Raw genomic sequence first — 16,157 nt, forward strand, 5'->3', positions numbered from 1 at the left:
GCATCTCCCACAAGGTTGTCTATAAAATCCTTGCTGTCAAGACTGAATGAGCTGCTTCAGCCTTCTGTGCTGCATGGATGGATATTTCCAGGTGTGGTTTTCTTTTCAGAGGGCTGTAACCCTTCCTTTCCTGCTGCTCCTGGGCAAGGCAAGCCATCTGCCTCGAAGGACCTAACAACAGCCCAGGTTTTCCTAAATCACATGGATTTAACACTGCTGATTGGGACTGTGAATAAGATTTTTTTGAGACCTAAGCTTAGAGAGATAGGTAGCGACATGCTGCTGAAAGCTGCTACAGAAAGGTGTAACAGCCTCATTGCAAGCAGCAGCCTTGAATGATGCAGAAGAACTAGCTCCTATCCTGTGCAAGGCTGGTGAAGGACAAATGCTGAGCAAATTAGGGTGCACTGCTCACAGTGGTGCCATCAGGGACCATATTCATTGCCTACAATTCCTACAGATTCCCATTCAGATCAGGTAAGGATTCTTATTCACGGCCTGGAGGTGTCCTATTTTATTTTAAACACAAAGGAAATCAGTGAGATTTACACAAGGTGTAAATGAGGATAGGGATTCCTTGGTACGATTATGCTAGTAATAAAACAGTAATTATATTGCATTCAGTTGCAAAATGAAATGACAGCTTGCTTCCTGCTTTTTCTCTACTCTATAATTAACAGATTTTCAATTACTACCTCATCAAGATCTTTTCCAAGTGAGATCACAAGGACAGCCAAACACAGGCACTCCCTGGCATTGTTCTGGCTCTGCTGTGAACCTATCTTCACCCAAAATGTCTCCTGGCAATAAATCTTGATGACAAAAGTTTAGGATAAAATTATTTTCTTGGATGTAATTTGTGCCTCTTCCTCTCACCAACCCCACTGGTGCAGCCTGCTCTTATTCTTCCAGTGATTTCACTGGATTAATGTGGATAAATGATATACATACAAAATTTGTAATGGCCATATATTTTTTTTAGGCAAATACTTTAAATTACAGCAAATGTTGCACATTTGCAGCCCATTTTCATGGCTTCTGGGGGCTGTCAGAATCTGGCTAACATTGCCTTTTTCTTACACTCTAAAACTACATTATTCTGCTACCTGTGATCTTTCCTTGAATATTTATATCATAAAGCTCTGCAAAGAAATTTGCTTTATGTGATGTGGTTAGGTAGTGCCCAGCACAAGTGAACTGAAAGTGGCTCACCATTAAGTAAGAAACAATACTGGCACTTGGATATGTCATTGAGAAATTTCCAGAGATATTTGTTTTGTTTTTTCTTGCAGTTGGTTAAACCAACACTTCAACCCACTTCTTCCCCACATCTCATTTTTTTAGGTACATTTTACTGCAGGTGCTTCTCATGGCTTCAGATAGATATTTTCGCAGCAACTTCATTAATAATTCAGAAATATTAAACTGACATTTTTAAGAACAACAACAAGAGTACTCAAGCATCCACGTACTGTTATTTTTCTCCCTCCGTAGGCCTTTAGGATTTTGACCTGTGGTGATGCCCCGGTGCTCCGGATGGCTAGCTGCGGCCTAGTTTCCCGAGAATGGCCATTGCAGGAGTCCAGCACGACGATGTCGTCCCCCTCTCGTGCGGCCACCCCGCAGTTGCAGGCCGTGGCGGAGCGGAGGCCTCCACAGTCCCACTGCCGAACATGCACTTCGAACGCCCGCGCCGTGCTCTGGCACAAAAGGAAGGTGCCGATTTTGTAATTATCGTAACGCCTAAATGACGACAAACAAAACCAGGATTTAGAGACCCAGCGCATCCACCTGGAGTGGCTGTCTGTGGCCCTCCGGCATTGTGGCTGGCTTGGAAGGAGGGGAAGATCCAGGTGCAGGGAAGCATTTCTCCAGCACCATGAGCAAGCTGTAGCTGTCACCATTATTAGCTGGGAGTGCAAAAGAATTCATGTGAAAACCTGGTCGCTGTCTGCGAGATGCTGCTATGGCAACGGGCATGGATAAAAAGGATAAACATTTGATAAAAGCAAACGGGAAGAAGTCCCTGCCTCCAGGCCTTAATAAATATGTTTTGGTTCTAACTGGATGCTTTACAGCATGGTATTCTTCAAAGCAAAATCAGTGCTCAGATAACCTCTTCTGTGACTAATCACCAACTTTTACATGTCTGACTGTCGCTAGGCAAATATTTCATGTGAAAAACTGGGCTTTTACTGAAAACCCATTAAAACAAAGTTGGTTCCTCCCCAACAACTTCATAGTAAGCATAACTTCTGCTCTAAAAGGATTGTCAATCAGAGCATTGCTGTGTGTGGAACAATTTGGAACTTTCATTCTTCTCTGTACAAAAAACCCTTGCTCCATGTAAGGCCATGGGCAGAACAATTTTGGATGTGTTTCCCCTTTGCCAAGGCCAGATCCAAGTCCTCATGACCACAGAAAGTGCTAGTAGGTTTTCCAAACTAGGGACCTGCAAAATCCTCCTCCTCTACTTGTTCAGGTCTTTCTCCTTACACCAGAGTAGATGTAATATTTATTTATATATTTATTTATTTATTTATTTTTACTCTAGTTTATTGCCTGATGTATAAAGTTAAAGAAAACGGTAGCTGCATATTTTATATATGTTGCTGGAGATTTCTGCACACAAGCCAACAGCTAACATCTTTAAAAGCAGTGGATTCTTCTTCCTTTACAGGAACTGCATTTATTTTTAAACATGATTTTTAGGAAATTAATCATAATGGAAACTAAGCCATAAGCTTATAATAATAAGCATTATTGTTTTCTACAGTAAAAAAGAAAATGCAAAAAGGAACATACAAAAAAATAAAATCAACCACTAAACTAAGTAACAGGATTATTTTTAAGCAGTGTCATAAAAACGTTGATGTTTTTGCAGTCTGTTAATGTTTTCTATACAGACGAGAAAATAATTTGTTTCATTTTGGCTCAAGAACAAAGAAATTTTAATATGTATATATCTGCATTTTATTTCTCTCCAAAATAAAATCCACAGAAAAATATGTAGCTTAAAACACAGCAAGAATTTAAACTCCAACTGCTTTTCTCTGCAAGAAACCACATTTGACATTATACTTCATCTTAAAAAAACTTAGTGAAGTTGGCCATAAAACGATATGATTTTGAATGCTTTTGTCTCATCTTATTTTCTAATCAGGTACATAAATCCTAAGTGTGCTGTGCAGATGCTGCTGCTCAGACTGATTAGAACTAAGGACAACAGAAAAAAAAAGATAGTCTCTTACCATCAAGAACTAACTCTGTTTGGACCTCTACACAGGGAAGACTGAGGAGCCAGGAAATTTAATGAGAGTCACCTTCCACGGTTCCCTTCAACAGACCTTTCAACGGGAAGAGCCTAGCAGGAAAGGTGTTTAGAGAGGCTGATGGAACATAATGCCTCAAAATGGCTGTATCCAGACTAATCAGGTGTGTCTGGTAAATAAGACTGTATTAGCATACAGATATAAATATCATTCCAGCAATGGGAGTTTAATAAGCACTGCTTAATAAGCGTTGACAGTGGACTGAATCCAGCTCTCTTGGAAGTCACTTAGCGTCCTTCAATTAAGTCATGACATAGATTGCATGGCACATAACAAACCTGCAACGTGTCTAAATTGAAGCTTTCAGCTGCCTTTGAATTACACGAATGGGTAATTGAATGTAATCAGGTAAATTTTTGTGATGTTTATACAACTGTAATTGTGATAATGATTCTTTGGACAACATTTGAGAAATCAGATTGCAGCCTTGTGAAACTAAAAGCACAAAGGAATGTTACTGGAGCTCTTGCAAGAGGGAGCTCTGCATATTCTTTGTGAACAGACACTACATACTGTGTCAGAATTGCTCTCCATAATGAATTACCCCATTCTGCTTCCCTGTCTATGGCAACGGGTGTAGTGGATGTGAAGTATGTACACTCCCCATGTATGTATTTGGGTTGTTTTTCAAGGAGTGCATCAAATTCTTATCTCAACATGAAGTCATAGCTCAAGTTGTGCTCTAAATGTAAGAATTATAAAACACACCTAAGTCTTTTGTTATGACAATGAGATGCTATAGGAATCATTTCTCTTGTTTCATGACAAAAGAGGGACAGAAGGAAATAGAAAAACCCTCACTACCAGTAACATTAAAATAACTAATGCAATGCACTTAATATTTACCAAGCTACCTTTTTATTAATTTTTATAATTTACTAATTATTGTGACTGTTCCTAAAGTTTTTCCATCACAGTTTTGTCACCAAATCATTTATTTTTCTTGTGTCCCTCTGAGCTCCCTCTTTCCTTGCAAGTAAGAACTCTTTTATACTAGTTGTGACCCTAGGAAGAGGTGGGTGATGCTGAAGGATGTCCTCTGGTTTCAGAGTACTCATCACTAAGGAGCGGCTCTGTTATTCTCAAGGAGTAAAGCTGCTGGGTTATGTTCAGCAGCCAGTGGATGCTTGGGGATGTGTAAATTTCTACAGGCTATCAAGAAAGAACAGCCCTCTGGGAAGGCTGCTCATGCCCAGGACTTAGTTGTGGGCTGCCGTGATGAATGCCATTAAAAACCAAACACAAGCATGAAGCTTTGCAAGCTAGGTAGGGATTTTGTCACTCTGCAGGAAATAGTGCCATTCCCCCTGTGATAATATTGATGGATGGATTGGTGTAAATTTTTGAGAAAGCTCAAAAAAAAAAAAAAGGTAAAATGGAAAATAACATGAATGATATATCAAGAAATATTTCCTTTTTTATATTTTGCCTTAAAAAGATATTCTCCACGTTTAGTTTTAAGCTAATACTTCATGTTTAAGAACCTACAATTTATGTCATGAAAAGCTTTTATATTTATAATGTGCCATAACTAATAATGACGGCTATACTTTTGCTTTACCAGGCTTTCACATTTGTTTAATTTATAAGCTACTTTGCTATAAAAGGAAGAGCTCTCTCTGGATTTTAGCTACTATAATTAATGCTGTTTCACATTGATGCACCAATATACATAAATTGATTGTGCTTACATTGTAAAATACAACACATTCTTCTTTGATTTTCAGTCACTTCTTTTGGTCAAAAGACTAGAATGATTACAAGATAAATATTTCTAAGGAAACATTAGCCAGAGGCATACGAAAGGGGAGTGCTATCATTAGAAGTGTGTTAGGTGCTTCAGTTATATAAGGAACAATGAGCTACTTCAGACATAATACGAGTTCAGTACGTCAAATTAAAAAAACATTGAAAATATATCTATAGAAGTTAAAAAATGAAGTATTATTGTGAAATCTCACAAAATAACTTACAATTCAGAAGTGACTATAGGAAAATTTTGCTGCCAAAAAGCACACCAATATCTTCCAGTCTTGTTTTTCATGCCATTTTTCATTTTTTCCACGTTAAAGCTACTAAAGAAACTATTAAAATCATTAAAAAAAAAGTTAAACTAAATTTTAATGAGCATTGTTTTTCATTTACGTTTTCTATTTTTGTGTCTGCTTTCATGCCTGTTTGTCTCCATTGTGTATTTTTTCTTCTTTTCACCGTTTTTAGTAGGAAAGTGAAAAAAGGTAAGCAAATCTAAGAAAGGTAGGAGTGTGTTTATGTGCATGCCTATTTGCATAGAAAACACTCCTACTGTTTTGCTCTTGGCAATGCTCCCCATCTTCAGACTTTCTCTTGCTTTCCTTATCACAGTTCTTTAGTCAGCCATCCCCAGGACTCCACGGAGAGAGGATGGAAAATGCACCACAGGGACAATTGACTACTACCTGTCCACAGCAGCTCTGCCTACAACATTTTGACCTTAGAGCCTTCTGTATCCTGGTAAGCTGACCTACAGGATTCTAGATAAAGTGGTGGAACAAATTGATTTCCTTGAGTTATATTGCTTAATGGATGCTCTGCTGTTGATCTCAGAGGTAGTTTTGGTAGTTTCTTTATTAAGCTTTGTTTGCTGCCATCTTTGTAGCCACGCAGAGATGGGAAAAGGGTGTTTTCAATGTTTCTTCTCTCCCCTGTGTACTGTTCTTACCTGACCTGTGTCTACTGATCACTTAGAGTTGATATAGCTCCTGATGCTGAAAAGCATCCATTCATCCTATTACCTATTGCTTCCTAGTCCCTAGGAGAAGTTTCTCTCTCTCTCTCTCTCTCTCTCTCTCTCTTTTTTTTTTTTGGTCTTCCTTTGTTCCAGTGTTGATAATCTGCAGATTGGTCTGAAACATTTTTTTTATTGCGGAACTCTCATATGGCTTCTTGTGTCCACACTGTTTGTGCAATTATTCCATATTCACAGTACCAAATGCACCCCACATTTCAAATACAGTTTCCCACCACATACCCTTTCATGACATAGGGAAATGCCTCAATTCCATAACTGTGTCGATTTTTATCTATAGGCTGTAGGTTTGTATCAAGACACACACAGGTATTGCATTCCCCACTCCTTCTATACAGAGCTTTAAAATCATTTGCTAATATGTTAACATTTTTTTGGATAGGCAGACAGAGAAGTTGCTTAACTGACATCTAATAGTGTAGCATAATCATTACAATAATTGAAAGAGAAATTATTTACAATAATAAATGGGAATATAAGTAGGAGTAATGGGACTGTGAAATGATGGGTAAGAAACTTGGCTGAATATCAAGTGATATATCTTAGTGAAATAACCTGGTTATTGAGATGGCAAAAGCCCCATCACTTGGCTCATTTAAAGCTATACTGGACAGAGCAGTAATGAATGCCCACAGTGAAGAAATGTGAGGTTATCAAGGGGCCAGGTATTCCTGGGACTTTTCTGTTTCAGAGTTGTGTGACTCTGAGGCAGGGTGCCACAGAAGGACAGGCATTTCCAAACTGCTTGTGCTTAAATGGAATTATAAATTGCTTAGAATTAGAAGTATTTCCATGTGCTGTAAGTAACAGGGCTCCAAAATGAGTTACTGAAATAAAATTTCTTTGTTTTATTTTAGACCTTTTTCCCATGGAAGCTATGTAAAATTGTTCTACACGGCTGATAGTATTCCCGCATTCCAAAAAGCCAGTCTCAGTAATTTATGACTTCCTAAATACAACAAACTGTCAGGTCCCTGTCCAGCCTTGGCCCTAAATCAGAACAGAATATTTTAAAACATAAATGTACAAAGAGTTTTTAAATAATATTCTAATCTCATGTAATATACAGAGTTGAAATAATGGTGAATACCAAGAGGCACATAAATGTCTGTGTACCACTTGTTGTTCTTCCCCATCTTCTTTATATTGAGAAACCAAACTTGCATGAAATAAGTGCTTGAACACATTGGAGATGGCATATGGCAAAAGGAGGAGGGAAACTAGAAAGTCCCAGGTGTGCAGAGCTAATCTCCTAGCTCAGACTACCCAGTTTAGGCAACATCTTTATTTGAGGCAGATGTGTAGTCTTTAACAGAGCCACTGCCTTTCTCACTCTTATTTCATCGAGAGATTTCTGCAGCTTTGACGTCATTTCAGAGTTCATGTTCTGACAAATATGTGCTGCTGCCTCCAGAGCATGCTGGATTGAAATTGGGACATTAGGATATCGAAATTAGAATATCACGCCTGCCGAGCCCCTGTGGACGCTATGCTCATAAAGTCATTATCTGTGCCATTAGGAGGTTAACAGTGGAATGACAAAACTGGAATGTGATCAGAAATATTAGTAACTTTACTTCAAACATGCCAGATGTAAACTTTAAAAACTTTGTTATGTTTCATAGCTAGGGTAGAGTGCAAGTTTTCAAACACAAAGATACTGCGTTTGGCTCACTAAGTTTTTAAGCAACTTATGTAGGAAGACATCTGGACAATATAGAAGGATGAACAACTTAGTTTTGCAATATTTTTGCATACTTTCCCTGACATTTGCCACTCATAATTTCTAGACTTCTTTTGCCTGAGCCCGCAGAACCATTTTTATCATGTTTTGGTTGTGATTATGACTGTCAGCTCCATGCAGAGATATAGCCATGAGTAAACCAGACCTGGAAGTAGATAGGAGAATGCAAGAGCATATTTGGGCTGGATGAATTTGTGTCAGGTATTACTAAACTGTCAGGAACAACACGGGCTATTTGTACAAGATGTGCTTATACAGGGACAGGGTGGCTCACCTGGGTGGAACTGGGGAGTCTCTAACACCATGCCACATGACACAGAAACTCTCTCAAAGTCATTAATGATGGTTTTGTTTGAAGAACATTTTGCAGTCTGACCTTGAGCTTGTAATAATAATTCACTCTCAAAACCATTGCAGATTCAAAATTAATCCTTTTCCAGTCCTTTTGTTAAACGGAATATAAACAGTTGGAAGGAAAACATGTATGTTACTGAGACACTACATTAATCATTATAAGCAAACTAGTACAATGCTTTTTTTGGTATTCTAATGTAAAGGCAAATGCATGCTATATCCAGAAACTGAAAACTGCAGTAATCGAGCCAAATTATTTCAAAGTAGAATACTCACCATCCATCAAATGTGATAATGTGTGGATCAGTGAAAGAGTAGCAGTTCCCTGTTGGGAGGTCTTGAACTGTGACCTAGTTAAAATGAAATGCGTAATGAATACAGTCTACACAGCAGTTTTTCTTCATTACCGCTCCTCACAAAACATTAGGGGCAGGATTCATGTGTCAAGTACAAACTAAAGTCTGACTTCTAAAACATAACTGTGGATGGGTACAAAATAGGCTTCGCTTTCAAACAACTGAGTTTAATCCCATGCAATATGGGAGTTCAAAGTGCTCCTATTCTACCTGATGTAATGCACTATCTAGCTGGTAAAAAGCAAACCTTTTGTATTAAACTTCTTTGCTAAGAAGTAGATCATTCACTGAAATTATCAAGAGAGTAGAGTGCTCATTAAATTGTACTAATTTTAATGCCTTAAGGATTGTCTAAGGTATGCTGTAATTAAGTAGCATTAGCATATTTTAGCAGTAGTCACTGTCTGTCCCCTAGCTTGACCTTAAATTTCCTGATACAGCATATGAATGTCTGATTTGTAAATTTTATGTGAACATTATCAATTGGGTACTGGTGACAAGGACACAAATTAAGCTGGTGGAGCTGTCTGCTTTTGGCACATGAATGAAAGAGGAAAGGATTTACTAGAGCAACAAGGATCATCAGCTTCGGCTCTTGGTTACTTGGAAATAAACCAGGTCACAGACAAGGTCTAAGAGTCCTGGTGACCTGCAAGGAGCAGATATACCTATGAAAGCCAAGAGTCAGGAAACTCCCTTGGAAGTTGCAAGACCTGAATCTCAGGCCCTGCTGGGCCTGTACTTCCTCTGCCTCTCAAGATGGCTCCTTGTCATGGCTGTGTACTCTGCTATCCAACCCTCAGAAATGCAAGACTGGGGTGTGCAGCGATTTGCAATACAAAGGGCTCCCAGTCACACTGGTGGGCATGATGAAGTATTATGATTTTCCCATATCCAGCCTGCCGGGCTGATTTCTTGGCCAGGGCTGTTCATTCCTTGCGTGCTCTTTGCCCATGAGAAATCCAAAGGTGCAATTCAGTTAGTTCTGCCACCATCTGCGGAGCAGGGAAGAAGAATGGCCAGTATATCCTTGTGCAGTCTTTCAGCGACAAAGTAGAATTTAGCTTTTAGGAACAGTGGAGAAATTAAATAAATGAATAAGAGGGTGAAGATAGAACCACAGTACTTGATAAAATTCCTCACCTGAGGCAATAAATCATCTGTATTTCAAAATGTCCCTCAACCATCACACGGAGACATTGCTTAGACACCCACAGGTGTTTGGCATCCCAGACTATTAAAGTGATTGTCTGGAGGAATGAAGAACTTAACACCTCTTTGAACACCTTTTTGATCTGAGGTCAATTGTATCATTTGTGTTTACCAGAGTGATGTAAAGAAGTATCTCCAAATTTTCTAATTTTCTCCATGGCGACAACCTTTTCCGCTCTGCTGTTTTCTTGCATGGTGCTGGCAAAGGATGCAAGTCTCAGTTATAGGCAGCCCTAGTGTGCTGAAGAAATCAATTTTTTCAGGTGTCTGAATTTGTCAGAATGTTCTGCCCACCATTTCTGTTCAATTTTCAGATAAATCAAAAATATTTGAGCAAGTCTGAAGGACTATAGACTATAGACTATGTGGATTTTAATATATGGATTTCTCCTGTTGCAGGAGCAGTTTTACATTAATGCCTCTAATTAACTGCAAAGCAGCAATGGGGAAATAGGGGGGAATAGAAGGTAATGTCTATTATGTTTTCATAGATCAAGTTTTAACTGAGATAGATGGAATTTATTATTAAAATTGATTAATTCCATTTCATATTTGCTACATTTTCATACTTTAGTGGAAGCATTCATAGCTTCCAAGAAAAAAATATGGGTATGTGTGTGCACTACATTGAATTATCTGCAATTTCTGATATAAGAATCTTAAAAAGTGTAAGGGAAGCCTGTGCTGGAGAAGAAAGGAAATAAGCACATGCTAGACGTTTTACATTTGAAGACAAAAATTCTTTTGGTCCAATTTAATCTTATCCTACCATGAGTAAATCCATCAGAATCAGGACAGTGAACTTACAGATTTAGCTGGGAGCTTGTTTTCAGTTATTTTAAATGCTCCAGCTTGGATGTTCCAACTGCTCTGAGAGTTTTAGCTGAGTCAAATCTGTCTTCTTGCTTATTCCCCCAGGTGGTGGGATTTTGGCTTTCAGACTTCCCAGCTGAAGCTCTAAACCAGCTCCACAGCCAGCAGGCCAGCTCCTGCCCACCATACTGCCTTGGCCAGGCTTCCTGCATGGACAGTGTGGCTAGCCTCCCTGATTGATTCCCATTATCTTTACTTTGGATGCTCTGTACTGCGATAAATGAAGAGACTGTTGTTGTCAGAGGTGTCCTAGAGATTCCTGGAACAGTCACATATTGAACACGGTGATGCTGAACCTTCCTTTCTCATTACCAAGATACAGCCTTTCCTCTGCTTTTGTCCAAACCGCTGGCTGGTTACACATATAATCCATCTGTTGGCCTTACTGATGGTCTAATTAGAATGAAACCTAAATCTGTTAAAGCAAAAAGCTTCACTTGTTAGTTTTCAGAGAGCGTGTTTTAGGTTACTGTGGGAACAGTGGTCCACAGGTTTTTATATGGTTAAGGTTTTTCATTGCCTCATTTTCTCCGATGCTATTCTTCCCATTTAAATTTGTCACATTTTCCATTTTAGGACCTAACCTTCACATCCTTTGCTGTGTGAGCCTTCCAAAGCGAATCTCTCCATCCGACTGGCTCAGCTCTGATGCGGCTGATGCGGTTCCCATCCTGAGCGAAGTCTGTCACGGCTGTCACCGTCAGCGTGGCTGCTGCACAGCTGCCCTTGGAGCAGGGCGCTGGCACCAGGTCCACCTGGCACGACGAAAGGGCGATATCTGGGGGCCCTGGTAATTGCCTGTCTAAAATGAACAGGAACACTGAGTCTGACAAGAGATACCCAAACAGTCATCGATCCCATCCAACACAAATACTTTACATTCCAGGACACATATGTGTTGAATTCAGAGAGGTTTTGCATGAAGATGGTTGCAACTGACTCAATCTGGCATTCTTTAGCACATTTTACTTTTTTTTTTTTTTTTTTTTTTCCCTGCAGTAGACAGCTTACTGAAACTCATTGGTGCTTTTCTGTCCACAGGTGCTAATATTTCTGGAATGACAGTCTTATCTTTATGGGTCCATGCCCAGGAAATGAAGATGAGTTGTTTTTGTGACAAAGAAAGAGATGAAACTGTGTTTCTGGAAAACATTTATCTTTCACTAGCTTTATTATAACAAGGTATCTGCTGGGAGTTATTTAATTTAAAGCACAGAGAATTTTTGATCTGGAAAGGGAATGTTCTCCAGTCAGTTTTTAGTGAACTTTGGATCCATCATGGGAAGATAAATGCAGCAGATTTGGAGAGCTTTCTCTGTTACTTTCTTTTGGTTATACTGTGATACTGTGCTTTACTTTCCAAACTGTAAAATAATGGGGTTGTGAGGATAAATTCATAGAATCATAGAATCATAGAATATCCTGAGTTGGAAGGGACCCATAAGGATCATCAGGTCCAACTCCTGGCACCACACAGGTCTACCCAAAAGTTTAGACCATATGACTAAGTGCACAGTCCAATCGCTTCTTAAATTCAGACAGGCTTGGTGCAGTGACTACTTCACTGGGGAGCCTGTTCCAGTGTGCAACCACCCTCTCGGTGAAGAACCTCTTCCTGATGTCCAGCCTAAACTTCCCCTGCCTCAGCTTAACACCGTTCCTGCGAGTCCTATCACTGGTGATAACGGAGAATAGGTCACCTGCCTCTCCACTCCCCCTCACAAGGAAATTCACTAAAAGATTGTGGAAAAGTAACAAGTTAATGGTGATACTGACTATGTAGGTATCTGTGATGGGTAGGGAAGTTAAGGATGGTGAATAAAATCAGTATGGCAATGGCAACCCAAGTTATTCATGCAGCTTTGCACATCATATATTTCCAAAAGAAACCTTTTCTAGTAGGGCTAGTAGTGTCCATTTCCCTTGAGGATTAACCCTGCATGCTCAAATCCCAGGTAAAGGACAAACCAAACTGCTTGATTTCTCTTACATTGACACTTATTATCATTTTTTATTTATGAACAGTGAATAATGATAGCATATGGTTGTGATACAGCTGGTCTGCATTTCAGATAGTGTCTATCTGCTCCTCAGGAGCAGACCAACCCTTCGTGAGTCCTTTGTTAGGTAAAGAATGAAATCATGGCCCTACCAGCCCATCAGAATCCTGCTGCTGATTTCAGGACTGCCGGCATTTGTGCTGAGTGTTTAGCTTTCTGTCCCAGACCAATAATTATCAGCTGATAAGAACAGTGTTATAGAAATGATGGCAATAGAATTAATCAGATATGAAAATAAATGATTTCCATATCATTTTTCCCATTTGTAGAATTGCTTAATAATTTATAGTAGATGACATTCAGGTATTTTACAATGGTATTTCTAATGCAATCACATAATCAACATTTTATTCCTTATGGAAAAGACTCATAAAATGTAATTGAAATTAACCCTGTAGAGTTCTCTAAGAATGAAACTAAAAACCTACAAATGTTAATAGCACATCATCACTCATTCCAAATCCTTAAAGGATGCCTTACATCTTACAGAAAAGTCCTGGTTTATTTTTAAGGTTTTTGATTCAATTAAATTGGAGGCTTCCATGAAGAATAGTTATTGCTATTACAGTCCCACAAGCTCTGCTCACAACCCAGAACAAAAGTTTAAAATCAAAGAAAATCATCTTGTCAAAATAGCAATGATAAACTTAACAGAAGCCGAACTCCAGTGGCTTTGCTGTGTCTTGGCATTCATTATGATATTGTCTGAACTTAGAGAGATATTTCTGCGCTTGTAATTAGCTTTCTTATCACTTATTCCCTACATAATTAACACAACAGTGTTGTCAGATGGACTCAGTCAGACAAGGAGCTTGTTGGTTAATTTGCTCGGTATAAACGAATCTCAGCTAAAATTGTTTTCATTTTCAATTTATAGCACTGTGGCTGACACTGTGTTTTTCAGAAGCCCACAGCATTCCTTCAGATAAAAAAATGGACCCTACTGACAATAAAGGCTGAAAACAAACCTATGGTTGTACAAACACCCACCAGTAGGTACTCAACCTTAAGTACATATAGATATCTCAATTGATCAATACTAGTTGAACTGCCATCCAAGGAAACAGCCTCAGGGTGGAGTAATCAAAGGTTAGAGCTGGTTATTAGTTTAAGCTACAGAAACGTGTTGATTAAAACTGATGATTAAAACTGCCTCTTTAACAGCAAACTACTTCAAAGATTAGTTAATTGGTCAAGTTTTGACTCCATCCTGGCAAATCTTGCCACCAACACATCATGCCCATTGACAAAATGAAAATAAATCTGCTTCTGCAGATCTTGCCTCATTTTTTTCTTCCAGTAAAATGCATGTTGTGGGACTGGAGAAGACCATAGCGAGGGGTCAGCCTCAGTCCAATCTATCAAACTCAAAAATTACCTTGATAGTTTATATGACTAATTCTCATTTGATCCCTGTCAGCTGTAGGTTTGCAGGTTGCTTGGAGGTTTCAGGGATATTCCACCACACACAAGCCTGCATTCTTAGCTACCTCAATATCTAAGAAAATCTGTTCCCATGAGCTCAGCAAATGTTTGCCTGATGGACTAGCAGAGACTGTAAGCCAAGAGCAATATGTAGAAGGGAGCAGCACTGAGCCATGAAGAAATGCAAAGTACTCCATGTATGACAGCCAACACAGCTGCTGGAACCATAAGGTGCCGTTCAGTTTAAGATCATTGCGTTATGATATCATTTGAATGATTTTTTTTTTGTTGTTGTTCTGTCTGTACACTTGGCTGAGGATGGGGAGAGAAAGGAGAGGAATTCAGAAAGGGAAAAATATCAGGAACTATCTGGGCTTTGGCAACTTTTTTTTTTAATATTATTTTTATTTGAACTGTCTTTTTGTGCTTTAATCCTATCTATAAACATTTTTCTCACTGAATCACCTATGGAAGAAAAATAAATCTCTTGTTAGAAAAATGGTTGGATGTTTTATTTATTGTAAATGGTAAGTAAAAATCCATATAGGCCCCTTGGTTAAGCATGATATTCCACCAGATTAACCTGGGAAAACATACACTGTTTAAAAGAGCAAGAGGATTTTCTAAGTGACATTGTCAATATTTCCAAGTTAAAAAAATAACTTTAGAAAGAGAAAAAAAAACATTATTATGATTATTTATTATTCTTCTTTGTTAAGACAGACAATAACTGTAAGGCAGAAAAGAAAGAAAAAAGGCTTTGATACACATTTACTGAATAATCAATACGCAGGTGAGTTTCTTATTGATAATTGATAAAATTATTCTAGCTAAGGCCATTTCTGCTACAAAAAATTTTAAATAGAACATTATGCTCCTGGAATTTTTTTTAAAAAAAGGTCTTCTGCTCATAGTTATTTCCCCCCATAAATCTTCATGGACTGTTGTTCAGGTTAAGACAGCTATTAAGACAGCTCAGATATTTTTTGGTGTCAAATACCTGAGTGATATCATCATCTATTTTATTTTGCAAATGAATATATGGCTTAGTTTGTTGAGCTTATAGGCTCTGCCCTCTTTAGTTATTTAAGTCTTATAATTTAATCTAGAATTCATTGTAATGGAATTGCAGGAAAAATTAATCACATTGATTTGATGCCAATATGTAAAACTCACCCAAATCCTCAGTATTTAGCTGTAATGTGATTTTACAGGAATCATCATGCCCAGAACAGGTAATGGGCACAGTGCTCAGAATGGTCAAAACATGTTCCTTGCCATCTTCTGCAATTTGTAACGATTCTGGTAAAAACTGGAAATAAAAAAATAACTTTTACATCATTTTGATAGATTAATAAGGCAATACTGATATTTTTGACATTTTGAGTGTTTTTAATCAGTTATGAATCAATATAATTGCTTGTAAAATAATAATAATCTTCATAATAATAACTTCATAGAAATCATCTGCAACTTTCCAAAGGTAATTTTTTGTTAAAATATTGTAACACTCTTCGTAATTAAAAAAAATAATAAAATAATGTTTGCAGTTGTCATAGATAGTGTCTAATTAATTCTCATCTCCTCATCTAAAAATAGGTTATTATTAAGCCTGAAAATAGTATGCCACCATAGAATTTGTTCATTTTTAATATCCCTGGTTAAAAGGAGCTCCCATTCCAATGCACTGAGAGAAATACCAGTAGTATTTATAACCTAAAGTACGGCATTACCTCATGATCCTGGACTCTATATTTGTACTCTGCCCCAGGTGCAAAGCTAGTGCAATTTTCACCCGATTCCTCTTCCCTGCTATGGCATGAAGAAGGATTTCTCTATACATAATATATTGCAGCTTCAGTGCACGAGGGAGAGGAGCTGGGGCTGGGCGGTTTCTGCATGGCTGTTCTCTTGGGGCAAGAGCAGAAACAGCACCCAGGGCCAGTAAGAAATGGGAATTTCCATTCCCTGGGAAATTTGGACATTGATAAAAAACCTGTAACTGTTCTTCCA

General features: G+C 38.3%; 1 protein-coding gene across 1 annotated transcript in view; it reads right to left on the minus strand.

Moving 5' to 3' along the window:
- LOC118252598 (von Willebrand factor D and EGF domain-containing protein-like) overlaps positions 1 to 16,157 on the minus strand; it is a 207,373-nt gene that overhangs the window by 133,855 nt on the left and 57,361 nt on the right. The window contains exons 6-9 of the mRNA XM_050711673.1: positions 15,321 to 15,456; positions 11,244 to 11,461; positions 8,495 to 8,568; positions 1,473 to 1,743 (exon numbers count right to left, since the gene is read on the minus strand). Of these exons, the coding sequence (XP_050567630.1) occupies positions 1,473 to 1,743; positions 8,495 to 8,568; positions 11,244 to 11,461; positions 15,321 to 15,456 (699 nt within the window). The remainder of the gene's footprint in view (positions 1 to 1,472; positions 1,744 to 8,494; positions 8,569 to 11,243; positions 11,462 to 15,320; positions 15,457 to 16,157) is intronic.

Source organism: Cygnus atratus, chromosome 6, assembly GCF_013377495.2.
Source record: "Cygnus atratus isolate AKBS03 ecotype Queensland, Australia chromosome 6, CAtr_DNAZoo_HiC_assembly, whole genome shotgun sequence".
NCBI lineage: Eukaryota > Metazoa > Chordata > Aves > Anseriformes > Anatidae > Cygnus > Cygnus atratus.